General features: G+C 41.8%; 1 protein-coding gene across 1 annotated transcript in view; it reads right to left on the bottom strand.

The window, feature by feature from the left end:
* Positions 1 to 1,030: 1,030 nt before the first annotated feature.
* Positions 1,031 to 27,792, bottom strand: part of SLC35F4 (solute carrier family 35 member F4) — a 229,206-nt gene continuing 202,444 nt past the window's right edge. Inside the window, exons 3-8 of the mRNA XM_027571591.1 lie at positions 23,767 to 24,064; positions 18,608 to 18,827; positions 9,426 to 9,551; positions 7,333 to 7,525; positions 3,612 to 3,701; positions 1,031 to 1,471 (exon numbers count right to left, since the gene is read on the bottom strand). Of these exons, the coding sequence (XP_027427392.1) occupies positions 1,230 to 1,471; positions 3,612 to 3,701; positions 7,333 to 7,525; positions 9,426 to 9,551; positions 18,608 to 18,827; positions 23,767 to 24,064 (1,169 nt within the window). The 3' untranslated portion in view covers positions 1,031 to 1,229. The remainder of the gene's footprint in view (positions 1,472 to 3,611; positions 3,702 to 7,332; positions 7,526 to 9,425; positions 9,552 to 18,607; positions 18,828 to 23,766; positions 24,065 to 27,792) is intronic.

Raw genomic sequence — 27,792 nt, 5'->3', positions numbered from 1 at the left:
ATAAATTCAACTTTGTTCTTGAATTTGAAGTCAACAATGAGGCGTCCAAGTGAGCTTACAGAAAGGCATTTGGATAGTCAGACCTGAAGCTTGGGGTACAAATCTGGGCTGGAGATAAAGATTTTTTTTCTTAAAGAATTTGTCTTTTTTTTTTTTTTTAAGATTTTATTTATTTATTCGACAGAGAGAGACACAGCGAGAGAGGGAACACAAGCAGGGGGAGTGGGAGAGGGAGAAGCAGGCTTCCCGCGGAGCAGGGAGCCCGATGAGGGGCTCGATCCCAGGACCCTGGGATCATGACCTGAGCCGAAGGCAGACAATGACTGAGCCACCCAGGCGCCCCTGGAGATAAAGATTTTTAAGCCATCACCACATGGGTGACATTTGAAGCCATTGGAGTAGATGAAATCCCTGGGGGAGAGAGTGTGGCATGAGATGCTAAGAAGGCCAAGCACTGAAGGCTGATGATGATGAGACCAGCCATGAAAGAGGAGCCCAGAGAAGCAGCCAGAGAGGCAGAAACTATATGGGAGCCAGGTAAAGAGGATATTTTGGGAAAAAGGAGTGGTCATCATGTCAAGCGCTTTAGGGATGTCCTCTCTGTAACCCCTGTGTCATTTTTAAATGTCTACCTCATATTAGAGATATTTGTAACCACTCGTACGCTCTGTACTACTCTAAGCACATCGGGAGTACAGACGGGTTCTTCTATATCTTCACACCTTCATTTTTCCTCGTGTCCGTGTTGCATATAGAAGATACTCTTTTGATAGTTGTTTACTTTCCAGCCTTCAAACTTAAGGCTCTTATTGGACTTAAATATATATAAAGTGTGTATCCTTTACATGTGTTTTCCTCTTAATGCAACTTTCTCTGATGGAATGAAAACGTCTCAGTTCCCAGGGAGGGTAAGGTCATGATAAACCCATAACTTAGTAGAATCTCATGTTTTCAGGAAACTTTGCAAATTGGGGGTGGGGGTGGGTAATTCCCTCCAAAACAGAAGAAATAGAACAAAGATGAATATGTTTTAATAAAAAAATTTTATTATGATTATTTACACCAGTTCCTTGATAAGCATATAAATGTAAACTTTTATCATTGGCATTATTTCACGTATGACTTATCCAAATTCAGAGTTAATACCGTCATTTGAGTGTACAGGTAGTGAGAAAATTTTATTATATTCACAGAATATACATACACGTGCATCCAAAATGTGTCCCGCGTTAAGCCAGTGGTATAGACACAGTCCCATTGGCCCGGCTTCTGGTCCGCAGGTGTATACTGGAGTCAGTGATGTCCTCCACATGCTCCTCGCTCTTCTTTTCCTTCAGGCTGTTGATGAATCTCAGGGTAATTTCATCCCACTCCTCCGGCAACAGCATCAGCAGAAACCCAATGCAGATGATGATGGTAGCGGCCAGGCGGACGACATTGAATATCACCTCCTGCTTCAGGAGATCCACAGCTAGGGGAGAAAAATCAGGTCTGTCATAGGCTATGACTGTTTCTAGGCCTCTCTGAGAACAAATGACCAAACTCAGTGCTACATCTAGAGGTTTCTAAGGTCTCCCTTGTTCTTTCAAGCTCATCTTTCCTTTCTCCATATCATTCTATCGTTCCCTTTGTTTGCTTTCTGTTCCTTCTCTCTAAGTCTCAGGCTTATCCTTCAAGGCTCGTGTCATCTCATTTAATTGCCTCTGCAAGTTTTATTTCTTGAAACTTCTCCTCTGCATCCCTTCACACTTTTCCAGTTTCATTGGGCCGCTGATGATTTTTCAAATGAGCCAAGCTTGTTAATGCCTACATCTTGGCACATGCTGTTCTTTTTAAAAACATTTTTAATTGAGGTGAAATTCCTATAAATTAAAATAAACTCTGTTCAAGTGAATTTAGTGGCGTTTTGTATGTTCACAATGTTGTACAACCACCACCTCCGTCTGGTTCCAAAACATCTCCATCACTTCAAAGTATAACCCCTTACCCATGAAGGAGCTACTCCCCAGCTCCCTCCCCGACCTCCCAGTTCCTGTGTGGGGATCTGCTGTTGGTTTCCATGAGTTAACCTATTCTGGAGATTTCACATAAATGGAATCATACCACATGTGACTTTTTTGTGTGTGGCTTCTTTCACTTAGCATGACGTTTTCAAGGTTCAACCGTGGGGTAGCATGTCTCCACACTCCCTGCCTTTTTATGGCTGAATGATATCCCATTGTACCACAACTTGGTTATTAGTTCATCTGTTGATGGACATTTGGGTGTTTCCACCTTTTGGCCATTGTGAATAGGGCTGCAATGAATATTCATGTACAAGTATATTTTTGAGTCCCCGTTTTCCGTTTTTCGGCATATGTACCTAGTAGTGGAATTCTTGGTCATGCATAGGCTGTTCTTTTTACACGGAATGTCTGTTCCTTCTCATATCCACACCATCCAGCTAATCCCTTTGTTAGTTCTCTCTTTTGGCTTCTTACAGGAAGCCTCCCTGGATGCCACTCCTGTGTGCTCTCAGAGCATTCATTACATACCTCTATCAAGACAATTCTGTTTCTACATTGTAACTACTCAAGTCCTCTTGTCTCTCTCTGTGTACTGCACGGTCCAGAGAACAGGAACTGTGTCTCACTCAGGACCCCTCACCAGCGTTAGCACTGTTCCTGGTACATCCTAAGTGCTCAGAAATGATGTGTTGAATGACCGGATCCCTGGGTGAATGAATGAACTTCCTTGACAACTCCTCTCCTCTCTGATATTTCCTTCCTCTGGATATCTTATAGTCCTAGGAGTCTGTCTCACACGATTTGGCATTTGCTAATAAATCACACTGTGGGGTTGTAAGTTATTTCATATATGTTGGGCTTGTTTTCTAAATTTGGTGAAAGTTTCTTATGGGAACAATAATATCCTCCCCCCCCCCGCCCCCCGTTTCTTCTACAGTTCTGCACACAGTAAGTGCTCAATGAACACTTGCTGATTGTCCCGGGGCAGAGAAAGGTGGGTACCCGAGACTTGGAAAAATAGAATTTTACAGTTAGAAGGACTGTACGGTGTTCCAAATCACTCACTTTCATTACTTGTTCCATTGACAGGTTGCATTAGGAAGATTATCCTGGAAAAATAGCTTCTCTTCTTGTCCCTGAAGTGAGTCCAATTGCTTTTTCCTGTATCTATTCCAGAGGGCCATCTGCTCTGCCCCCAGGAGAAGCTTCTGCCACTCCCCACGGATAGTCTGATGGGGAGCCAACACCCTGAACATTTCCTACACTTTCATTAGTGACGTTTACTTGAGAGTCCTCGGCTGGGATGCCTTTTGTTTCCACAGGACTTCCTCTAAAAATACTGCAAAATTAGGTTGTCAGGGAGATTACATGAAACCCAAATGATACATTTGGTATTTAATTCTAAAAGCACGACCGAGTAAAAACAGTGTTTATAGCTGCAAATTTTAAATCTGCTGCATAGTTATTCTGTTGTCTGCCACCTTCCCGATATTTAAAAACATCTTCCCAGGCAAGGGACATAATTCACAATTGCTCGAAGAAACAACACAAGGTGTAAAAGGAACACAAGCAAGAAACTGCGCACATGTCAAATCCTACAAGTACCTGCATTGCCAGGAACGCTGAGCACTGTCCCAATGGAGATCAGGATTGGGTATGTCAGCACCACACCGACATTCACCAGGATATTGAAGGCTGTTAAAATAAAGGATATAGATGATGAAGGGAAACTGATCTGCTGGGCTCTTTCCTTCTTAACATAATAGAACCAGTGTTTTTGCTAAACCTGCCTTCTACATTGTCTGCACCTTTGGTCAATTAATTCTCTAATTTGGGAGCCGGATGCACGTTTCTCGATTGAAGTAGTCTATTCTTTCTCCTCTGCCACCTTGACTGCCTGATCTCTTGCCAACTGGCTGGCAAGGGGCATATTGAGCAAATGCATAGCAGTGAAACAATCAATTCACGACTCTGCTTATTAGCACTATAAAGGTAGGCTGGGGCCAGCCAGAGGTTGAAAGCAGACAACGATTGAAGTTTGGGCTTTTTCCCTTTGTTACTTTGTTATATTATGACATATTCCTGATAACTAAAAGGCTCTCATGTTACTGCCAAAGCGAAGCTCTATCCAAGGATGGCCTATGCGCTTTCATTTCCTTTCCCTCATGGTGAGCATCATACAGGCAAACAAAATTGTGTTCAGTGTAATGCACTGAACCCCAGGGACCTTTTCCGCATCCTGACTTGTGCACAGATTACCCAAGGGCAGGTCCATAGAACAAAAGGAAGGTGTAACTAGATATCTTCTAATTAATATCTTTGGATATTTTTAGTAAAATATAAAACAATCATCTACCTCCTACAAAAATGATAAAAAATACATGTTTTCAAAAGAAAAACAATTATAAAAAAAAGAAAAACAATGATAAGCTACATAGCATTGTTTTATTTTATTTATTTATTTGTTTGTTTGTTTGTTTATTTATTTATTTATCTTATGTAGGCTCCACGCTGGGAATTTGGGTTATGACTATTCCCAGCTAGATTGTTTTTGGCCAGGAAATTATCTAGGCACTTTTAATTAGGATGTTTGGATCTTAGGAGATCAAGACCTGAGCTGAGATCAAGAGTCTGACACTTAACCCACTGAGCCACCCAGGTGCCCCTACATAGCATTATTTTAATGGATTTCAATCCAGTGTTTGTTTTAGGGGTTGTTTAGATGAGTATTAACAACTATGAATGGTCCTCAATTCAGAGAGATCTCTTTGTAAATGACTCAACCATGTTGCCTATATCTCTATAGAACCAAAGATGGTTCTAGAACTACTCCATTCAGGACAGTGTTTATTCTTCTATTGCTATCTACAATTTTTGCTTTAATTAAGCCCACTAACCTAGTTATCTGGAGTCACTTGTGGTTAGAGACAGTGGGTTTGACTTTCATAAAACTTGGGCTCCTTCATAATTATCACATAATAGTAATGGCAGTTAAGGCAGAGGACCTTCCTAAGTTAATAACTCTTTCTCCTTCATGGCAGATCTACAATGAAAATGACTGTTCCTGCCCCTCAACTCTCTCCCCAGACTCAGGGAATCAACTATGGCACATTCTAGCAAGTCAGGAAATTTCTCAGTCCCACACAGACTCTGCTAAACTCCTGCATGGCTATTTTATTAGCTGAACTGGGTATTTCAGTGGATTGAAAGTATTGATGTTTGGGTGAGAACTGAGCCCTTCCCACTCAGCAAGAAACAGGTGGCTTCACCGAAATGTGTTGTCTGTTTTTAATTAGTTCTTTAGGTAGAACACTTACTCATTTTTCTGACAACCTAAGGACAAGAATGTATAATTCAATATGTTATCTGTAGTATGGGGCCCAGCCCAAGTTGAAATGGGCTTCAGACATGTCAGGTGTGAATGCACCAGGCCAACCTGCATTTGGGCTTATGCACTCCCTGGCAGATAGCCCAACCTTCGAGAAGGAATGAGGCAAGGTGAGCCTAAGCAGATAAAAGCTGTATTTACAGACAATGTGGGCAGGCCAGAGGACCACCTGCTGTTTGTCCAGCCCAGCTCTAGCCAGATCATAGCGGGTTACAATGGAGAAGAAAGGGATGGAAATAAAAACTCAAGAGCAGGAGCAGTGAAGACTGTATAAACCCTGGGGTGTGTAACACAGTCAGGAGAGAGGCTGTCCCCTCGTTTTGTCACAGAGCAGCTTTGGCCCCATGAGGACTGCTGGGGGCTGGGGACGGGCTGGGTGGAGCCCCTCTGGTCCTGGGCAGCGCTATACCCAGTGGAGTATGGAGACCATGCTGCTTGATGGAGAACTAGTATCCCACTAGCCTGGGTGACAACCAACCTGAGCAGGGCTGGTAGAGGAGCATGTATTAGGCTGGCCAAAGGATATATATTGGTGAAGGGCTACTTTGCAGAAAGCTGGAGATCATGTATACACAGCTGAGTCCAAGAGTCAGTGAAATTTGGGTTACGACTGCTCCCAGCTAGATTGTTTTTGGCCAGGAAATTACCTAGGCACTTTTAATTAGAATGTTCGGGTCTTATGGAAACAGCGCTATGGAATTCCACTCAATTTAGCAGAGGTTATGAAAGGTCATAACTACATATTTTTGGACTTCAAAAGTAAAATTCAAAGGACCAACAATTAACATTTGATCATTCTCTTGTCTCAGACCTCTCCTTAGGGGCCTGGGCCAAAGTAGAGAAAAGATGACCCAGTGCTTATGTGGGAATGAAAACCGGGCATGTTTTTCTCCCAGGAATTGCAAAGCTGCTTCAGATTATGTCACCTTGATAAAGAAGGTCAGCTGAGGGTTGGCAGATGTCCTGCAGGTCAAGTGTGGTGGGTAAATGGGGACCAGGCAGAGGGGGCTGTCCTTAGGAAGGGTGAGGACAGAGGAGCAGAATGAAAGTGATTTGGCTCTGAGTAAAGGGACATTGAATCATGTCGTGGTTGCTGTTGTTCACCTGCTTGGGGAGACAAGAGTGGGCTTGTTATTTTTCAGGTTCCTTTTACAGTGAGTGACAGAAGCAGCACAGCTGGAAAGTGGGAGCCCTCTGGTTGCTCAGGTGAAGCAGAATGCCTTGAGTTTGGGGAGTTTGGAGAGACAACATTAAAAAGACTCTGGGTGACCTTTTCGTGGTCATTGACTAGGCACAGCCTACTTAGAAGGGCAACCAAGTCCAGTTCTGCCTTCTTCTCCTGCTTGCTGAGGGCTTCCTATCTCAAATTCCTTCTCCATACACAGCCCCAGAGTGGGCTGACTAAAATGCAGACGTGAACCTGTCATCTCTGCTTAAAGATTTTTCAGTGGATTTTAAGTCCACTCCCTTAATGGGTTTCCAGGCCCTCCATGACCTGTTTCTTTCCAGAATGTCATCTCCTTCCTTCCTCCCTATTCCTCCTGCACTTCGTGCTCCATCCATTTTGATCCACTTTGAGTTCCTTGAATGCACCAACTCCTCTCTCCCTCTGCTTGATGCACCATGCTACACCTGGAACACAGTGACATCATACAGTACATCATGAAGAATGGACAAGGCTTCTTGAAGACTGGTGGTGATCAGAGTGGCCTGGGCCTCCAGCTCACACCTTAACCCATGGGAGGATACCAGTTGAACATCTCTGATCTAATGAAGCAATAGCCTGCAAAGAACCTTCTAACCATTAGCCAACCTTAGGTAAGTTTGGGAAATAGAGGACGAAGTTTCCCAAGGGAATAACCCTACTATGATCATTTATCTATCCAAGGAAAGTTCAAGTGACAGAGGGAATGGAAGGCAAAAACCAGGGCCACTTACCCAGCCACAGCCCGGCCATCCCACAGAGATAGCCCCATGGCAGAGCTGCAAATGAGGACCAGTGCTCCACCTTGGTGAAATACAGGATGATCGGGGTGAAAGAGATGAAGATCAAATTGAAGAAACCCAATGTGGAGACAAAGTGTGCTGCTTCACCGAAGTTGGCACTTCCAAGAAACATCTTGAACAAAACCTTGGATTGGGAAAGAAATTCCTTAGCCACACAGTTAAAAACTTTGCTAGAGCAGAAAGGCACGTTCTACACAGTGAACTGACCATTCCAGAGTTTATCCTCTATTTCTTCTTACCCCACCAACTCCATGGCACTAAATGGGCCATTGAGATAAGGAAGTAAAATGCCCTGTAGTCTTCATATGAAACAGCAAATGCCATAAAATGAATTCCTTATGATGCTGCAAACTGCTGAAGGCATTGTGTTAAATACCACCATCGGGGATGGGTATAGGGTGAATGATAACTATGAGTGCAGATAAACCCAGGACAATCTAGGGTTGAGATGCCATCAATTCTTCCCCTCAAGCATGGGATTCACTTTACCCATAATCTGACAGATAACAAAAACTAAATTAGAGATGATCATTATGTTGTTGAGAGACATAATAATGATGCCTTGGATTTATAAGCACTTTTCTCTCTGAGCTTAACATATTTTCACAAATACTGTTTATTCTCCAGATTGAAAAAAAATTTTTTTTCCTGGATATAAATCTGTGTACAGAGGAAGATAGCAGGGAGGTGTGAATGGTCAACATAAAGCCACGTTGGGCTAAGGAGGACCCAGGTGTCTAGTTGATACTTCTTGGCTTTCTAACCCTTCTGCTTCCTATATTAATCCTCAAACAGTGTAGAATGGAGCAGATCTTCCTGACGGTGCACATTTGATTTTATGCATGTCTGCAAATGTTACTGCTCCCAGGATGAATACATCTGTAACATGGTCAGGAGAATACCTCAATAGGACAGCCATCCCAGTCACAGAGCAATTCCAGGTGTTGCTTTTGATTTTAACTGAACTTACTATTTTTTTCCTCTTGAGAGAGTTAATCAAGAGAACTTGACCAGGTGCTGTTCTTTGGTCCCATCAGACACCTCAGTGGAGTCTCAGTTGGGGGCCAGTTAGACACTAATGGCAATTGAGTGAAAACTTGTCAAGCTTGTCACAGAATCAGTGGGCCAGGAAATGTCAATATGGAAATAGACTCAGTGCCCTCGGAGCCGCAGTGTTGGTGAATAATCAGAACAGGCATCCAGGAGGGATGCAAAGGGCCTTTCCTGCTTTTCACAGAGAATTTTCTCACTGAAACACCAAGAGAGGGGAAAGTGGAACAGTGCCTTAGCTACATCCCAAAAGCTGGCTCTGAAAAGTGGAGCTTTGGGGATAACCTTTTAGATCTGCTCTCTTAGTCCTTGCCTCTGAAGTCAGGGGCAACGACTGAATAGATTTTCCACTGATGACAGGCAGCTCCAGCAGAGAATGAGTGGTAAGTACATAGTGCAGATTCAGAGTATCCATCAGAGAGGAAAGGAGGCCCTTCGTTTCACTAATAACAGGAGTTCCTGTGGCTTCGGGTTAATACGTAGCAGTCAACTCGCAAGTGACAGCTTGCTTGTTATTTCTAACACCTCATTGGAGTTAAGATAATGACTGTAGATAGTTAACATAAAGAAACTTAAAGAGAAGAGGAGTCTATCCGCCCCTGCTGCAACTGGTTGATGATTGTGGAGGGGCCGAGGCGTGGAGCATGGGCTTTGGACGTGGCCAGTCAGAATTTAAAGCTTTCTATCACTGCCTGGCTGTGTGCCCTTGGGCAAGTTACTTAATCTTTGAAGCTTCAGTTTCCTCATCTGGAAAGTGGGGATCAGTGCCTGTGCCTCAGAAAGTTGAGTTAACACAGGTGAAAATTTCTGGCAAGTGCCCAGCATGTAGCAAGTACCCAGTAAATGGTACTTAGTCTTATTTGAACCATCTTTTTTTTTCCTCTAGCCAAGACTTTAGTTGTCCTGGCTTCCTTTATCACTTGCATCTAAGTTACAAATGACAGCTAACGACATAAAAGAAAGGCACAACATACCTTATATAATGCAGATGTAGAGGCTGAGCCCACTGCAAATGCCACTCCTATGATAGAATCTGTGTGGAAATTATCTGCATATGCCATCATGACGATACCGGTAATGGCCATGATTGCAGCAACTATCTGTCAAGTAGAACGCAAAGAAATTTTTTTAAAAAATTGATGCCTCCATATCTCAGGGCAAGCAATTGAAGACTTCATGAGAGTTGCTAAATGCTTCCTCAAACCCAATTACCTCTCATACATCGCAGTTTCAAGTTAGGAAGGGTCAGTATTAACAAGAAATCAGTATGCTCGTGAGACATCCAGACAGAGACTATAAAAGCTGCTCACATTCTAATTAAGGGCTAGTAATTGCAGTTTAATCTTTTAGCTCAACTTCTTAGAGATTAATATCCATGTTGGTGAAGTAAATTTAATAGGAAATCACTCCAGAGCATTTTCATCTAGACTGTATTCTTTTTCTTCAAACAATTCAGCATACATTTTAATCTGCCCCTCAGACCAATGCATGATTTTGAAGATTGACCCATCACCGGGACTTGATTAGGGAGACACAACACTGATGCAGCTAAGAGGCAAAATTTAGGCCAAGGGACAAAAAGGAAAGCCTGTCACCTCTCCCAGTGATTTATAAGGAAGGAGCTGAGTTTGCACTGGCACTCGGCATGTCAAACTAGTTCTTCCTTTGGTTTATGTGCAAATTAACCTCCAAAAGATATATTCTAGAGCATTAACTGCATAAAGTGAAGTATTCATCATTTGATTAAAATCATAATGGTTTACTATAAATTGATATGATCCTGGATCTATTCAAAACGGGTCTACTCCCTTAGTGAAACGTTGATTTGCATCTGTTTCTGAAATTATCTTGACCTGACTCCAGTAGAAAACATTTCAAAGCTATGGTAAATGGTTCAATGATGGCCCCAGAATAGGGAACGATATGTGATTTCCCTGTGATATAGTCTCGCTGACTTTTAAACCCAGATGCAGCTTTGCGAGAAATGTATAGGCACCTGGTGGTTAATTTTGTTAAGGCTCAGTTCTGAGTATTCCCGAGTAAATCAATTCCTCCGAGATAGCTTTTCTGTATATGTGACTTTTGTTGGCCCCTCCGAATATTATTAGTGAATTATTTATTACAACAAAATGTAGCCCTTCATCATGTGACTGTAGACTCGCTCCAGGCCAGTGCAGAGTATGATAGCGATGACACATATAATTTAGATGCTGCTAAAGCAATTCTTTCGTTAATGACCACCAAAAGCAAGTGCACTGTTGGTTTCAGACCTAGCTCCACACTGAAGCATCTTTTATGAAAAACAGCAGGAGTACTTGAGAACAGACGCTGACATGCAGCAGTGAAAAACCGTCTTCATAAAGCGTTTTTCCAGGAGGCTGCTTGATGGGAGGCATTCCTCTTGCTGAGAGAATATCATATTCTCTAAAGCTCCCAGGCATGTGTTCTAGTTAGGCTTTGCCTCTCACTAGAGGGAATAGAATCTAATACACACACCATGAGGTGTCAAGGAAATTTTCCAAACAAGAGGTAATAGACTCATAAATAAACATGGGGAGGGGGTTATCTCGACCTGGCAATTCTGTGAGGGCTATCATTTTCTTTGATTTGGGGATTTATAGTTCAGCCCAGGACTTGCAACGATCCTTTGGGCAGTCTGATTTCAGAGAAATGAAAAGGCACATTAGACACTGGCATTTTCTGATTTGTTTTCGTGTTTAAATAATGTTCATGGGTCAAAGCGTTCAGGTGCACAAGTCGATTTCCCTCATAAGACTGAGCTTGTAGGACAATAAATTTGAACCAATATTTGTTTTCTTTCAGCCAAGCATCAGTTATGTTTTCTTGTTCAGATCAAGACAGGGTTATTAGAATACAGTATCAATCGTAATGAACTTTAACATGATGTACTGTTTCATATTTAAAATTATTAAAATTATTGTATAATACATAATATGTGGGTTTAGGCAATTGTGTGTAGTAAGGATTTTGGGTCTAGGGAACTATGAAAACAAACAGCCTATCCAAAAAAAAGCAAAAATAAGAACACTGTCTAGAAAGCATGAACATTTAATACTATTACCCCAGGATATGGCTTCAGTTAGAAGCACTTCCTTTTCTGAGTCAGCCTCTAGTAAAAATATATATGCACAATATGTCTATTATAAATTTTCCCAAGATAGGAATTGAGTATGGACAAAGATTATAAATTTTATAGCAATTCAAAATTATAACTGTGATGAGCCTTTTAAAGATCTCCATTACATTTTATATGCAACTGCTTGTAGAAGTATTAGCTGGACCACTTAAGTTGACATATCAATTACACCAGTGTCTCTTTCAATTGCTTTCATGGAGCGGAGCATTTTTCATGTCGGGGGGCCAGACAATGTGGTTAGTTAAGTTCTAAAAGCATGAAAATCTGAATATTTGAGATGTTAGAAAAATTCTTCTCTATGGTATGAACAGTAACTTATAGGTTATATAAGTTTCCTGGGAGGAAAAGATAAGTTAAATTATTTTCCACATTTTTAATTTAAAGTTCACAACTATCTAACAGAACAAAATTTCTGTGGCTGTGTTTTAAGATACTTTCAATGTGCTTCTTATCTACACAGCTGGAACTCAGGGAAGAGAGCTCAGCTAATCTAGGAAATGCAAGGAAATATGGGGGGGAAGGCTCAGTGGAGTGGTCATTCGGATCCCAGATGTGGCTTTCTTTGGCACCACTGGTTAACTGCAGAGTAGATACTTTTCATATTTCCAGAGAACAAATAACATAAACACAGATCTGAGTCACAGGTTTTTCAGAATTGGTAAGTTAAGGAAGGATTCATAGTCTGTTCTCTTGAACAAACACAAATGACTCTTCTTGGGCTTGGGACACTGGACATGTGCCTGCAGGAAGCCCATGCCTTAAATCCTGGGTCAGAAGTGCTCCTATATGCACGTCTACACTGGGACAACCCCAAAAATGCCTTTGAGCACATTAGCATCCAGATGAGGGATGCTTCTGCTGAAAAGACACCATTTCCTGGTGTCCCGTCTGGCTCCAGAAAGACATGGCACTCCTCACACCCTACTCCAGTTCCAGCCCTATAACCAACCGGAGTGTCTAAATAAGACAGAACACTCACCACTACCATTCCATGAATCTGGTTCGGGTGAGAGTGTTTGTAACCATAATGACCATAACACTCCCAATGCCTCATTTTTAACTTTGGAAACCTCTCAGACCTCTCACGCCATGGTGTGCCCACCTGGGGGGAGTACCCCGAGGAAGAGGATTTATTTAGTCCATTTGCTCAGCATACCTCTTAAGGGACATTTCCTCCTGAGCCAGCTACCTTCCTCTGCAGGCTCAGCCCCCTCTGAGAGCCTCCTGTCAACTTTCAGGGCTAATCAGAGGGAGACCATGAGGCTGTCTGAGTGTGTTCCTAAAGCCCAAGGATGGCTTTGGAGGTAAACATTTGATAATCTCACTGTGCTATTTATCATACGTGATCCTGCATGAAAGCTAGGCTTCTGTCACCTCTCAAAGAATTCATCTGTACTCATAAAAGCTAGAGGAACATCTGGCTTTTGGCTGTTTTCTTGTATCATCTTTTCTTTTCTTTTCTTTTCTTTTCTTTTCTTTTTTCTTCTTTTTTTTTTTTTTTTTTGTCTCAGGCCTTCCAAACCAAATGGTCTGGCCCTTCTCTTGATCTCTGTGAGGGTTCACCAGCCTCATTACAGTTACTGTTTCCCCCACTGACAAAATGGCGTCCAGAATTATTATTTGTGTAACAATACCAGCTCTTCCAGGGTTCAGGGTATTGAAGTGAACCTTTAATTGCTTCTCTAATTGCAACTGAAATAATTTTCCTTAATTTGCCTTGTGGTTAACAGTGTTTCTAAATCTGGGTGAGCATGGAGGGGCTTCCGTGGCTCACAACGGACCCCTGAATCCCAAGCCTACAGCAGCCTCTAGAATGGAGAGCCTCAAAGGTACACGGCTGGCAGGGTGGTACTCAAGCCCAAGACTATAGGTCCGCAGCTGAAGGTGGGATACACATTAATAGCTTGGCCGGTGAGACCTGCACTGATGATCATCCTTGTTCTCTTTGAGTTATTTAAATAGAATCCATTTTCAAGGAAAACCAAGGCTATGCAGAATCCTTAAGCTTGTCCACATGCTACATTTAAGGTTCCATGAAGGTGAACCATCTGTTTTACTCAGATCCAGTGAAATTGGACAAGAGTTGAAGTGTGAGAAATGAAAGAGGTGGGCGGTGTTTAGCTGTACAGATCGTGTGTGTGTGTGGCGGGGGCAGAGGGTGCCTGGGGACAGGTCAAACCAAGTGGTGCGGAGCTCCAAACCAAGATTCCCACCCCCATCCCCCAACACAGCTATTTTTATATGAACAAAATCCATCTGAAAACAGTCTCCAAGAGAGACCAGGATTGGAAAAGTGGGAAAGAACTGCCAGATGGAAAGACTAAAGGGTGTGCATGGAGGATGGAGCATTCTACTTCAGCTTTCTCCTCCCAGGATTCACGAATTTTTTTCCTGCCAAGAGGGGCATGATAAGGATGAGTCCCACTACTCATCCTCTGCTGCTTCCTCCAGGAAGCATGAGGGTTCTGGACAGAGGATTCTGCACTGCACACAAATGAGCAGGTAGGGCATAAATGTCAACCAAAGGCAAGATGGAAACAAAAGGTTATCTCGACTCTTCTCTAGATGTGTCCTATTGGCACAAATCAGTAACAGCTCAGCTCCAGTGTCCTGATTTAGGGCACTCTGGAGCCCAATTTGAATTCAGAGAAGTGCAGGTTAAGCAGTGAAAGATTCCGTTTAACTGACATACTGTAGTCGGTCCATGGTGGATCTTGGAAAGTATCCAAAGGAGCCACAGTTTGGAAAGTTAACTGCATAGGGACCCAGCTAGAAAAATATGTGGGTGTCAAGTCAAAGAGACACAAATTCATTTCCTAAATCTGCTAAGGAAGTTTGGGGTCTGCTCAACCATTCACCACCCACCAATTTTCTTCCTCCATTCAAGGACATTTAAAAATGAAAGAAAATTTTCAATTAACAATATAAAAGATAAGGGGGGACAAGAGCTGAAAGAAGAGTTTCAACTTCCTAGTCTGACATTTACTTTTCAAATTGGAGTGCAACTGATAACCCGTGACGGAGAAGAAAACCCCCAGCCAGTGGTTCATTTTCTTTGAGGAGAACCTTTTTTTTATTAAGGTGGTTTCTCTGCTTTTCATGAATTTAAGAACTCTAGCTAAACACAGGATCTTGAAGATAGGAAAACACCCTTCTTCAAAGCTGCAAGAGCTGGATTCTCACCAACATTTGTGCAATTAAAAAAAAATCTTTTAAAAAAGTTTACTAATTTCCATGGGATGATCATATATCAGCTGTAAGCAAGTCCTCATGAAAGAGTTTTTAACACAGCGATGTTTACCAGCAATTTGGCTGAAATGATTTTGTGCTGGAAAACTAAATGTACAACAAATTACCTTTCCATCTGTAATGCAATCTAATATTCTAACGAAACAAAATATTAACAAGTTATTCATAAAACAGAAGTTTTTCCATGAGCATTGCTACTTCTGGCCAACTGATGCTCCGGAGAAACCCATATTTACAGACTTTATAACTTAAAGCATCCTTCATTCTGTCTAGGGTGTCATTTGGATGTGAAAAATAGAAGTAGGAAATGTGATCATCTTAAATGTGAGCAATCTTCGGGTCAAACAAATGAAAACTACAATCCAAAAACAATCTATCTGTAAACTACTGAAACCTTAGAGCGAGTCAAAAATACAAATGGTAATCTGATGACCGAAAGCAGCACTTTAACTATTTAACTATTAAAAAAAAAAGAGAGAGAGTAGCCCAAGTGGGGAGGCCTGCACGGGCTGTGCTTTGATCCTGTCTGGATGTAGGCAATGAAAACCGCATTTACATTGTCAGTGTTCTGTTTGCTCTCCTTTAATTTCTCAAATGACCCAATTATACATGTTCTCAATATGTATCAGGAAAAAACAGAATTGCTGAGACTGTCAAAAGGCAAAACACTGAAGCTGTTTTGGTTCTTTTCATATCCCACGGCCTGATTACAGGCGTCATTAAAATTACACCTTGACATTCTTCTGGAACGTGGCATTAAACACTTCCTCATATTTCCCAGTGAGGAGCAAAGCATTTCCTGGTATGTAAAAAGAAAACTATCTGACTTCTACCATGCTTGATGTCCATGTTCACCATTTTGCCATCTATAATGTCTTAATTTATGTATGTCCTTATTAACAAGTATATACAACTCATTGGCTACATAATGGTTTTTTTTTCTACCGGGTCTTATTACTTATGGATGCTGTAGTAGTTTCCTGAGGCTGCTGTCACCAATCACCACAAACTTGGTGACTGAAAACAACAGAAATTTTTTCTCTCACAGTTCTGGAGGCCAGAAGTTCAAATCCAGCAGAGCCATGCTCCTAATGGCAGCTCTGGGAGAGAATACATTCCTTGACTCTTCCAGGTTCTGGGGGTCGCCCCTGCTTTCCTGGGCTTGTGGCCACGTCACTCCAACCTCTGTCTCTGTGGTCACATTGCCTTCTCCTCTTCTGTGTGTCTCTCCTGTGTGTGTCTCTTATAAGGATATATGTTATTGGAATTAGGGCCACCTAAACAATCAGGATGACCTCCTCCTTGCATGACCCTTATGTTAATTATGTCTGCAAAGACCATTTTTCCACATAAGGTCAGATTCACAGGGTCTGGGAATGAGGATGTGGACACCTTATTGGAGACCACCATTCAACCCACTATAGATGCCAATTTTCGAAGGGTGATGGTCTGTAGCCTCTAGGCAGATTTCCTAAATGTGTGATTTAAATAGAAGTTACACAGCTGAGTTTTTTCTTGTGTTTTTTTTTTTTTTAAATCTCAAATAAACACTGAACCTCTTTTGATAGGATACCTTGCATCAGTAAGTTCCCTGGTTAAATGCATTTATTCACTCCAATACAACTGATTGTCTCACTGGTAAATCTAATAGTGAAGATATTGATTCCCTTTTGGTATTCAGATGCAATTGAAAGGGCAGAAAAGCCCCTAAATCTCCTCTTTTCCCCTTTCTTCTGAGAAGACCCTCCAAATCCTCATGGGTAATCCCATGGTGCTGGCAGATAGAAAAGAGAAAGAACTCATAACCATGAATTTATTGACTATATCCTCAAAGATCTACTGAGCCCTATTTTGTCCCCTGCCTTATTCTAGGTGCCAGAGACAGAGGCAGAGCTGGCTTCATGGGCCTATGACCTTTGCAGATGCATAGGGTCCCATGATTAGAAGGGCCTTGCCCTTGGTTTCATGCTCTGCTGTTGCTGCATTGAAATTATGGACAGATTTTTTTTTGAGTGGTCCCTGTGTTATGTAAGAAACAAAACAGATCAATATGGGGAAGGGAAGGAAAAATAAAATAAGATAAAAACAGAGAGGGAGCAAACCATAAGAGACTCTTAACTATAGGGAACAAACGAAGGGTTGCTAGAGGGGAGAGGGGCAGGGGGATGGGCTAGATGGGGGATGGGCATTAAGGAGGACACTTGTGCTGAGCACTGGGTGTTATATGTAATGATGAACCACTGAATTCTACTCCTGAAACCAAAACTATACTCTATGTTAACTAACTTGAATTTATTTATTTATTTTTTAATTTAAATTCAATTAGCCAACATATAAATCATTAGTGTCTGACCAACTTAAATTCAGATAAAAACTTGGGGGGGAAATAAAGCTGCTTTAAAAGTTAAAAAAAAAAAAAAGAGTAGTACCTGTGTTTTCATTTTGCACTGGGCCCCACAGATTATGTAGCTAATCCTGAACGGAACAGTGAGCAATATAGGGAGGGTCCCTGCTCTCAAGGATTTGTCAGGGTACTTGAGGGTAAACAGCCAGCACCAGTGTTCCACATATAAAAACATATTGTTAAGACCTTTGGATGGCAAATCTAAGTTAGCTGGTGGAGAGTGTGGTACACATCTTGGGTATATTCTAATGTATCATGGACTGGTTCAGAGTTTCTCAACTTGTTTTCTATCATAGCTTTCTACTTCTTGTTCATGTCAAGCTTCAGTTCTGAATTTTTGAGCAGCATCTCCCAAGTTACAACTGGAATTTTCTATTAAAAAAGTTTTAAGGGTTAATGGCCATCATCAATTCTCTCTCTAGTATTAATTTCAGCATTTAGGGGGCCAGGGACCCTGAAGTCATTGCAACAAGAACAATATTTTGACAGAAAAATATGCTTCAAATCCAGTCTTGGACATCTCTTTCAGAGAATGATAAGTGTGTGATGTTTATCTTCTGGGAAAAGGCTTTTCATTTGTACTTCTTTCTAAAGAATTATGTTCTCAATATTTTCATCATGGTGGCATGCCAGATTACATGAATGAGATCTGGCTCCTTAAATCTGCATGGCTTTCAATCAATCTAATCTAGAGCAAGCATACAAAAGAATTTTTTTTCAAATCCATATTACTTCTGAAAGGAATAAACTCAGAACTGAAGTGGCTGGTGGGAGTTTAATACAGTTCAATTAAGGATTTGTACCCCAAAGTACAAATTGCTGCTTTTCGTTCCATTTCTAGATTAGTCACACTAGATACATAGCCACTTTTAATGGCATTGTGCCATTACCAGTGACTTTAATTACTGTTTGGTAACCTTATCTACTTACACCAACATTAATTAAATCCATCTCGGGGCCAGGGGGAGGGAAAGCATGAGGGAGTCGTCCTAACATATGTTGATTGAAAAAAAAAATCATAATATTTACTGTGGCTAATTTTCTCAGACCCTTCTTTCCTGAGGACAGAAGGAGTTGATCACACCACTAATTCTTAAAAAAGAAGTTATTTTTCCCTGTTTTCAGGCCTCCTGTTGAAATCAGCGGACTGCCCAAGGGAGACCATCTCTTTATCCTTTCATGATATGGTAATTGCCTGGGTGTCCTAGTGCATCTTCAAATTCCAATTTGTACTCAGAACCAATGGGGAAAGTTTGACAGAAATTCCATGAAACAGAGGAGCTCTCCTGATGCCAAGGGTTTACGATTACGGGTGTCCTCACACAGTGAATCAAGTGTGCCATTACCCTCACTCCCATGAACCTGTCTTTCAGCACGATCCACGACAGCAAGAAGACAAAGGCTTTGTTACAACAGAACAGAGCAGAGACATCCGTGGCTGTCAGCTTCTTTAAAGCCAGTAAATACAGGTAATTAGTCAAAGTCCATAGAATAGAAAAGGGAGCAGTTCTTTTAAGAAAGAGCTTCAATGTCAGACCATCTTCACCAAAAATCCGACTGCATTCCCTAGGAAAGAAAAAGAGATTCATTGTCAGGTACTAATTGTGACACATTTTGGGTTGTCTAACTCTTGACAGCCATTTTCTGGCAAGAACATAAACACTCAACACCCATTGTTCATCTGTGGAACTTACTGAACCCAGGGCTCCCACCTACGAGCCACGATGGGGGCAAAGGGTTCCATGGACAAGAACCCACATCTCCCCAGGCGCAGAGCTAGGCCCTTTCCTACCTAGATATTCTCTCGAGATGGCTGGGGCAGCCAGTCTGCTGCTGCTGAACATTCTCAGAGAAGCCTGGAGAAATACAGAAATGAATATTTCCTAGGATTACCAGCTATTAGATGAGAGAGAAGATTCTTTCCCAAGGGGCGAATACAACAGGACCAAGAGGGCTGTGAATATGTGAACAGGTAGAGATGACTTGCCGCCATGGAAAGCCACACAGTGTGGGATGTTATTTTTCCTGAGGGACAAGGCCTCTTTCTAATGTATCTGCCCAGTTGACTAATTTGTTTTTCCTCTGGCATTTTTAAGACAGAAAAAAATGACGAAAGCTTCTGTGATGACCCCAAACTGGTAAACTAACTAAACAAAAAATCAAACTCAGGTTGTATTTACATACACACATTTGGCTGTTTGGGAGGAATTATCTGAATTTATTGTATAAAAATAATCACTTCAGTTAAATGTTTGCTTTGTTTGATTTCTGACTAAATTGATTATTTAACCCAAGGGGCCATTTTAATCAAAATGTTCAAACTAGCGATACAGACAGGCAGTAATGATGTGATAGAATAACAGTGTTTGTCTGACTATGAACTGAAAACAGGCTCGCCGTTGGGATAACTCAGCTTTATTTTTTCCACTCAGTTGTTCATGAACATCCAAGCATTTACTGGGCAACTATCATGTGCCAGGCAGTGTATTCTCAAGAGTCATATAAATATCTTGTTCTATATCTTGTTCAAAGCAACAAGTTACTGATGTTTGCATGGTTATAATGAAATCTACATGGTTTCTCTGCCACTGATTTCTCTTCTAGCTTTTCCTGAAAAGAAACAATTGTGCCTCAAAGTATTGCAAACCAAAGTCGTCTCGAACCAATGTTTGCCCCACACATATGAAGCAACTTACCCCATGGGAGGGCCACATGGAGGGAGGGAGTGACAAAGTGGTGAGGCTCTAAGCACAGGAGTATGGCCTTCAATGTCAAGTCTCACGGTAAACACTGCTTCCAGGCAGCTGAGAATGCTGGGAATTGTAGGCCAGCGAATCCCAGGAGGTTAAAAATGCATATTGCACAGAAACCTGTGTAATAGTTTTAGTTTTCATGTGGGAGACAACTAAAACGGAAGGATTTTTGTAAAATAAAAATGTGATTTCCCAAAGGGAAATTCTAACTTGAAAGAGACAAAGCCTCAAGAAAGGGATGAAATAACCTACAAATAAAGTCTTTTGTAAAGTAAACAGAAATTGCGCCTGCTCACACACCCAGGAAAATGGAGGGCATCTCTCGAGCCCCGCGGCCAGGGAGATACGCGGAATCAGAGCCACAGTTGGCGCAGGACATCCTATCTGTCTGTCCTCACAAAGGGATCTGCTCTGTGAGAAAGTCTCCAGGGAGAGCTGGAGCTGAGAGCCGTGGGCTCATCTTGACATCTACAAGTACTAAATGACTTGTGAAATACACACTGATGAAGAACCACAACAAAGGCATTTCTGAAGAAAGAATTTCTTTTCAAATCGCTGGCCCTGGCCGCTGATGGTTCTTCCTTCCCAGAGCCCACCATCATGCTGGGTGGAGAGCCCTCAAGCAGACTTTGAATGCAGGAGAGCACACATTCTGACCCTGCGGGGAGGCACAGCGACAGGGAGAGCCCCCTCCCCCAGGGGGGCAGAGACTGTTCTTTTCACCCAGCCCCGCCTGGCCGCCTGGTGTTGGCTTCCTTATCAGTCTGCTCTTCTTCCCTTCTCTTCCTGTCAGCCTTCTCCTGGTTTGTCACTGCTATAGCAGAACTTAAAAATGCTCTCCATTCAAACACCAGGTCACTGGTGTAGGACCTTATGCTGTTTAAGCATTAAGCTCTCAGAAATGTGACAATTCAGAAAAAGAAAGGATTACTTTAGATAAACAAGTAACAGTGGGGCTCTCCTTGGGATGATGAGATCAGAATTTCTGGGCAAGAGGCACTGACAGGCAGCAAAGCTTGGACTGAAGCTTAGAAGCTGGGGGACACTAATAAATTAATTATGCTCAACATTGGGGTGCCTGGGTGGCTCCATCATTTAAGCATCTGATTCTTGATTTCCGCTCAGGTCATGATCTCAGGGTCGTGGGATTGAGCCCCGTATCAGGCTCCACACTCAGCCGGGAGTCTGCTTGAGATTCTCTCCCTCTCCCCATCTCTCCCTCTGCCCCTCCCCCCACTCACAGGCTCTCTCTAAAATAAATACATAAATCTTTAATTATGCTCAACACTGTTACAGCACCTACTAGTTACTGAACCCCTTCTATATGTCAGATGACATCTTAAGTACATTTCATAGGTGCTGACACAGGTGAGTATATCTTTGGCTCTAGTTTCCTGCTTTCTAGAGATTTTTTTCCTTAAGAAAACACCCTTGTCAAAACTATGGCTTATAAATTTTTTCCTATTAAATTTCAAATTCATGATGCAATTAAATGCTCTTGATTGTAATATCAGAAACGATTTCCAAATGAATAACCCCTACGATCTAAATTTGATACATTATTGAGAATTCTTTTGATGTTAGCGATAAGAAAAAAACTGAAAATGCTTTCACACCATTCAAGGGAAAAGAAGAAACTAGTCAGAGGGTCTGATGCTATGGGACACATTCTGTTTCCAGCCTTCTACACTAACTCTATTTTCGCCTCATTCTGCCATGAGAGCTGCAGGAAGTGCCTTCTTGGCAGACGGTGTTAGTAAGTCTACAAGGAAAACAAGATCAAGGATCTCAGAATCTTCTGGCAATGTTTACCTCTCCTGGGGTGGGGGGGCAGCTCTGGAGAATAGTCCTGTCAAAGACAATGCTTTCTCCTTGACAATAACAGCCCTTTGATTCAGTTTCAGAAATGGTCAACTTTACCATACTTGTACTCACAGGTGGAGGTGTCTTGTCAAATCACAGGTTTTGCTAAATTCGGCATTAGTCAGACATGAGAGAGGTGGTGGAGATGAAGTTGATTCCCAAAACAACATTTCTGTCAGCAGCAGCCTCTTGTAAATGTGTTATCTTAAATAAAACCAAATCGGCTTGCTTTGAGGTGTTCTGAGGTACTACATCCCATACTAAACTCTTGTTTTTATCAGCATGTGTGTCTAAACCATAGGGGCATTGGAGTAGAACATACATGCTATGGATAAACTATTTTCAAACAGGGAGAATTTTAGTCTGATCATCATGTCCCCTGCAATCGCTTATGAAATATTGTTATGAGGAAAGACCTTATGCCCCAACATCAGATCTATTTTGATGGGAATCAAATACAAAGTATCTTTAGCAATCACAAACAGGTGTCAGTTTTATTTCTTTCCTCCAAACCAGAAGACATTTATTATTTTTATATAGGTTTTGTTTAATTTTAATTGAATAATCACGGACACCATGGGAAATCAGCTCACAGTGTGACTTTAATATTCTCAGGCACTTCCAAGCTGGTGATAGAAAATGGAAGTTGAAGATACACACTTTGCAGTTTGTTAAAGTTTTTAAGAATAGTCTGATAATGCACTTCTTCTCGTGAAAGGGGCAAGAAAGAAAGGTGATTTTGGCTTCTGAAAGATGAGTTTGTTGTCATTCTGCCCAGGAACAATAAGCTGGTGTAAAGAACTGTCCCTCTCCCACTGCCATCCACTGAGGTCTTGACTACTGTTTTGTCTCCATGATTAGAGTGACTGTCCTGGAAGCTATTCCTTCCCTCTGGGCCTTTCCTCTTCAAGAATCTGTCTGTTAGCAAAGATACTTTGACCCAAATGCTGCTTTTTGCCTTCATTGAATGCTGTGCAGGACTAGTCCTGCCAGCTTCCTGAGCTCTCCAAGATGGGGCTGCAGAGGCCAAGTTTAGCACAGAGCAACTACTAGAACCATGGCACTACCAAGTTCATAGCTGGTGAACCAACAGTGAAGGCCCCATGTGCTCCCAGCCAGCAAAGAACAGCATCTTCTAAACTCAGGGCTGGCCTGCCTGGGTAGCTCAGTCCGTGGAGCATCAACTCTTGGTTTTGGCTCAGGTCATGGTCTCAGGTCATAGATTGAGCCCTGTGTCAGCTACCCACTCAGTAGGGGGTCTGCTTGGAATTCTCTCTCCCTCAGTTCCTGTCCCCACCCCCATCAAATAAATAAATAATCTTTAAACCATCAGGGCCAAACTACCTTCTTTATGAAACCAGGTCATTTTATTTGCTTAGGCACCACAGTGTCCAGAATATTAAGCAAATGTTTTTGTAACAATTAATCTTATTAATACACGTTTTTTTGGGGGGGGGCTTGAGACATTGGGGTGTTCTTTTAAAACATGACTTTCAGAGGTGATTCTGGATTTAAATCTGGATCCCGTTATTTAGACCTGTGTGACCTTGGACAAGTCATTCAACCTTTCTAAACTTGTTTCCGCTTGTGTTAAAATGGGAATAACACCACCTTAAAAGGTACATGTTACCACCAATGATGATTAATTAAGATAAGATCTACAAAAGCACCAACACAGTGCCTGGCATGTGGCAGACATTCAATAATTTTTTGCTGGGGGGGTTGCTGATTCTGTTTCCTAGTTCTCATGTATTCATTACCAACCTTAGATCCTGGCTCTCCACACTCCCCAAGTCAACTCAGTTCATATACCACAGAGATGAAATTATGCAGATTTTCATGAAATTATTTTAAAACATCGTGTATTGGCCATTTAACATGAAACCTACCTGAATTTTTTCATCGGAGATTGCTTTTCTTGAGCGGTGGCCAGATGACCAGAATAATAGACTGGGAAAAACATAATGTTCCAGTTTGTTGAAAACCAAGTCATGAAAAATGGACAGTAGAAGTTCTTGTAAGTAATTTTTACAATCTGTGTGGTTCCAACCCAAGACGATGACACTGACAAGATGATCAAGAGTCCCCAGATGGCCTTCAGGACCATGGACGTGCAGGACCGGCAGCGAGCCTTGCTTCTGTTTTCTTGACTGCTGTTCTCAGGAAGAGTCTGTGTTCCATCCTCCCCTGAAAACAGGAGAGAAACACTAATGTGTGGAATTCAGGTTATAGGACAGCAACCAACGAGGCAGACAGTAGAATCACCAGTGTTTTGCTTTTTTACCATCATTTAAAGAGATTCATAACTCTGGCTCACTTCGTCTCCTGAATCTTTGCTCTGTAAGGTACAGTATGGATCTTGACCGCCATCCATTGTCAAGGCCATGACAATGCTCATGAACTTGGTGGATGCTATGCTGTCCTTCCATGAACCCTAACCATTTCCTCGTAAAAGCATTACATATTTCAGCCCCAAAGACTTTGGCCTTGGCCCCATGACCTGCTTGGTCTAATCAAACATGAATAGAGAGATGTGAGGTAGGCCACCTCCCAGAAGAAGCTTAAAGAGGCATCACAAGGTCCCACTAAACTCTCCTGCTCTTCTTCTCTGTCACTAGAATGGAATATGCCAAATAGGAGCTGCCCTTTCCGTCTCTGTGGGAGAATGAGCAGAGCCCAGCCAAAGCGGCCCTGTATCTGCTGACATGAAAAGCAAGTGAGAAATAAGTATTTGTTGTTCTACTCCACTAAGGTGTTTGTTTTTTTTCCCCCTGAAACTGCAGCAAAGCTGACTATTAAATTGAAAAGCAATGTGTCCCAAGAACAGGGCAAATCCCGACTACACAAAGTCATTTCATACATCAGAACAAATTACAATTTAATGTATTTCTGGGAGCACAATGAGTTCTGCTTTGTGTTTTTACATTTACTAAGAAAATTTAGTAGCATTTTTTTTACATTAAAGTAATCAAAACTCTCTGAAAGTGACAATCATAAAGGCCTGCTCTCTTGATAGAGGGAACAAGTTCAACACAATGAATTTATGCACCTGTCAGGAGGTTAAAAGAAAGCTGAGGTCACCCTGAGTCCCCAAGCTGAGATCCCAGGTGTTAGAATCCTGAGGGAAGGGAGGCAGAATTGTCTACAAGTTCTCTCCTGCCTCTAGGCACCTCCTTTGAGCACAGGGTTTGTCCTAGGGGTTAAGAGAGGGGTGTAGTCTGCGGATTGTAAGTGGTAGTGGATGGGTTTCTCATTTTCTCTCTCCAGAACCTGCTGTCTTTCTCTCGCTGAATGTTGGTCCTATTGTTTAATGAGCCAGGCATGACTGCCCCCCTGGGGTAAAAACTTTCACCCAGCCAAGGCTTTCTGATATAATTATTTGGGGAGGGAGGTAGCAAGACTTGAAGGTGAATTCTGAATTGGGGACTATAAACCAAGTAATGACAAACACAGTAATTACTGTATGACTTCCAAGTCTTCTAAACAGTACTGGAATGTCAGGGCCCAGGCCTCTAGAAGATGAAAACTGGTCTTCTTTTTTTCCTGTATTCAACAAAATCTTATAGAGATTACCAGGAGCTAGTTAGCTCTTTGGGTCCTAAGGGTTCAAAGATGAAAGACCTGAGCTCATGGCCCAGTGTTAAGCCAGAAAACATCCAAAATAGTGTGATAGGGCCAACTATGGCAGATACAAGGCCATGTGGAGGCAGAAGAGAAGCACTGGTTAAGGGACAGGGTGGGAAATGATCAGTAGAAACTTCCATGATGTAGTAACATTGACATGAGTCTGGAAGTGTGAGCCAGCTAGCTCCCTTTACTATGTATAGACAATTCCTGCTCTTGATAGCAGTTCTGCAAATCCTCTCTATAACCACGTGGCTTATGCAGAGAGTAGAGGGGAAAAATACAAAATGAGTGAGAGGGTAGATTAAGAGACTCTTGTCTTGGGAGGCTGGGAAGGAAACGGTAACCTACTGGGTGAAGGAGGTATTATCACTCCCATTTTACAGATGAAAAAAACTGAGATTTGTGTTAAAAGTTGTCCAAGGTTGAACCCAAGTTGGTATGACTCTACCGTCCAAATCTTTTATTCTGGATATTTGTTCTGTCTAGGTTTCAGGCTTGAGCTCTTCATTCAAGCACTGGAAGTTTCAGAAGCGGTCTGGAGAAAAATTTCTCTTTCTGACAGGAATGGTAGTCTGGCATGAGGCTTAAGAGGAGTGATGCCTAAGAGAAAGGTGTACTCTTCAGATTACATTATTCTCAGGGACCATCTCATAAAGGAGGAGTGATTCTACAAAGGTTCTCAGTATCCCGTTAAGGTGATGTCTGCCTTCACTGTCACCTTCTTTGAAGACTGCTCGGTGCCACCCTCATACCATGGACAGTACTCTTGATGACACCAGTAGTCACCTAGATCCCTGCAGAGCATCGACCTATTCTTCTTCTGCTAGCTAGATTTAATTGTTGCCAATTCTTTACTTTTACCTTCTACCAATATCATAGAAAGACTGGGTCTCCAGAGCTCTTTTGTTTTTCTGGTCATTTTAAATTCTCTACAGTCCTGCTTAGATGTATAGTTTTGTATATATCATTACAACTGATATACCAGGAATTCCATCCATTACCATGAAACTTGATCAGATTTATTAATGGTAGAGGCCACTGGAATTTGGAAACATGAGTGCAACCATTGTATGGCCCTGAGCTCATGTTTGATTCCAGTCTCAGCTTTTTTATCCGTCAAACAGTGATAACACTTGTCTCATGGGATTCGTTTTGAAGTTAAGTCTATAACATTCATGAAAGTATGGTGAGCTGCTCTTCAGATTCTTCCCCTTTTCTCTTTGGGGCCCTGGAATATCCCCCAAGTGCCTTCTGAACCATCACAGAAAGTAAATTATGTCCCATGTGACCTTTAATGGTATAGCCTTTAAAATTTGTAGTCTGCATATGATAGATAGGGCAAGTCTTTATTAACCAGTGTATTTAATTAACTGGAACATTCTCTTCTGCAGATAACTGGGATAATAGGAATATTACTGCAACTTATTAGAGCCAATTAAAACTTTCTGATGATTTAAGATGTCATTTTCTTCATTTTTAAAAAAGAACCTCAGCCTTGGGGTCAATAGTTGCTGAGATACTATTTTAAAATATTGTCACTTTTTGAAAAATATCTTTTCTTATATAAAAAAAAACCCTTCTTCTCAAATTAGGGGAGCCCTAGAAGAGGCTTTTCTATTTCCTGTATACCTTTGTTACCGCCCCCCATCCATACTAAGTGTCCTGAATTTCATTTTCTTCTGTTTATTTTTTTAAGCCAGTTTTCTCAAAGGTCTGTTTTATTTTCAACTAACTATTTATTTTGGATGGAGTCTTTTGTTGTTTTTGCTGTTTTATTACTGTTTTTAAGGATGCAAGAGATTTAATATGTTACTGACCAAGCTGAAGGAATGAGTGGAAGAAGAGACTGAAAATGCAGGTGGCAGAGAGGGAGAGGAGGTGGTCATGGACACAGCAAAAGGAGTTGACATTGGAAAGGTAGAAACACGCACGTTAAAGGCAGCGCCAAAATACGGTAATTGGCAAACAAAAGAACAGAGACATCGGGGCACAGAGGAAAGTGTCTGTTAGCATATGACTGTTGATTGTTTCGCTCTTTTCAAAAATGGAAGTGCAGTCATGTGACAAGAGGAAGTGAGTATGAACTGGGAACTTGAGCACATGCTCTAGGGAAGGCAGTAAGATATCCACCGCCAAAAAGGCCAGTATGGTCAGCAGCCTAGTGGACTCAGCTGCATCGGAAAATGGTAAGTTTGGTGGGAAATCCCTGGATCTAGTTATGAGATTCATCTAGCAATTCCAGTAACCTGAGTAACCTGGAAGTTGGTGAGTGTGGTCAAGCGGATGTG

The sequence above is a fragment of the Zalophus californianus genome, chromosome 6 (genome assembly GCF_009762305.2).
Source record: "Zalophus californianus isolate mZalCal1 chromosome 6, mZalCal1.pri.v2, whole genome shotgun sequence".
NCBI classification, from domain to species: Eukaryota; Metazoa; Chordata; class Mammalia; order Carnivora; family Otariidae; genus Zalophus; species Zalophus californianus.
Note: the sequence above shows the minus strand (reverse complement) of the source record. Positions and strands in the feature narration are given on the sequence as shown.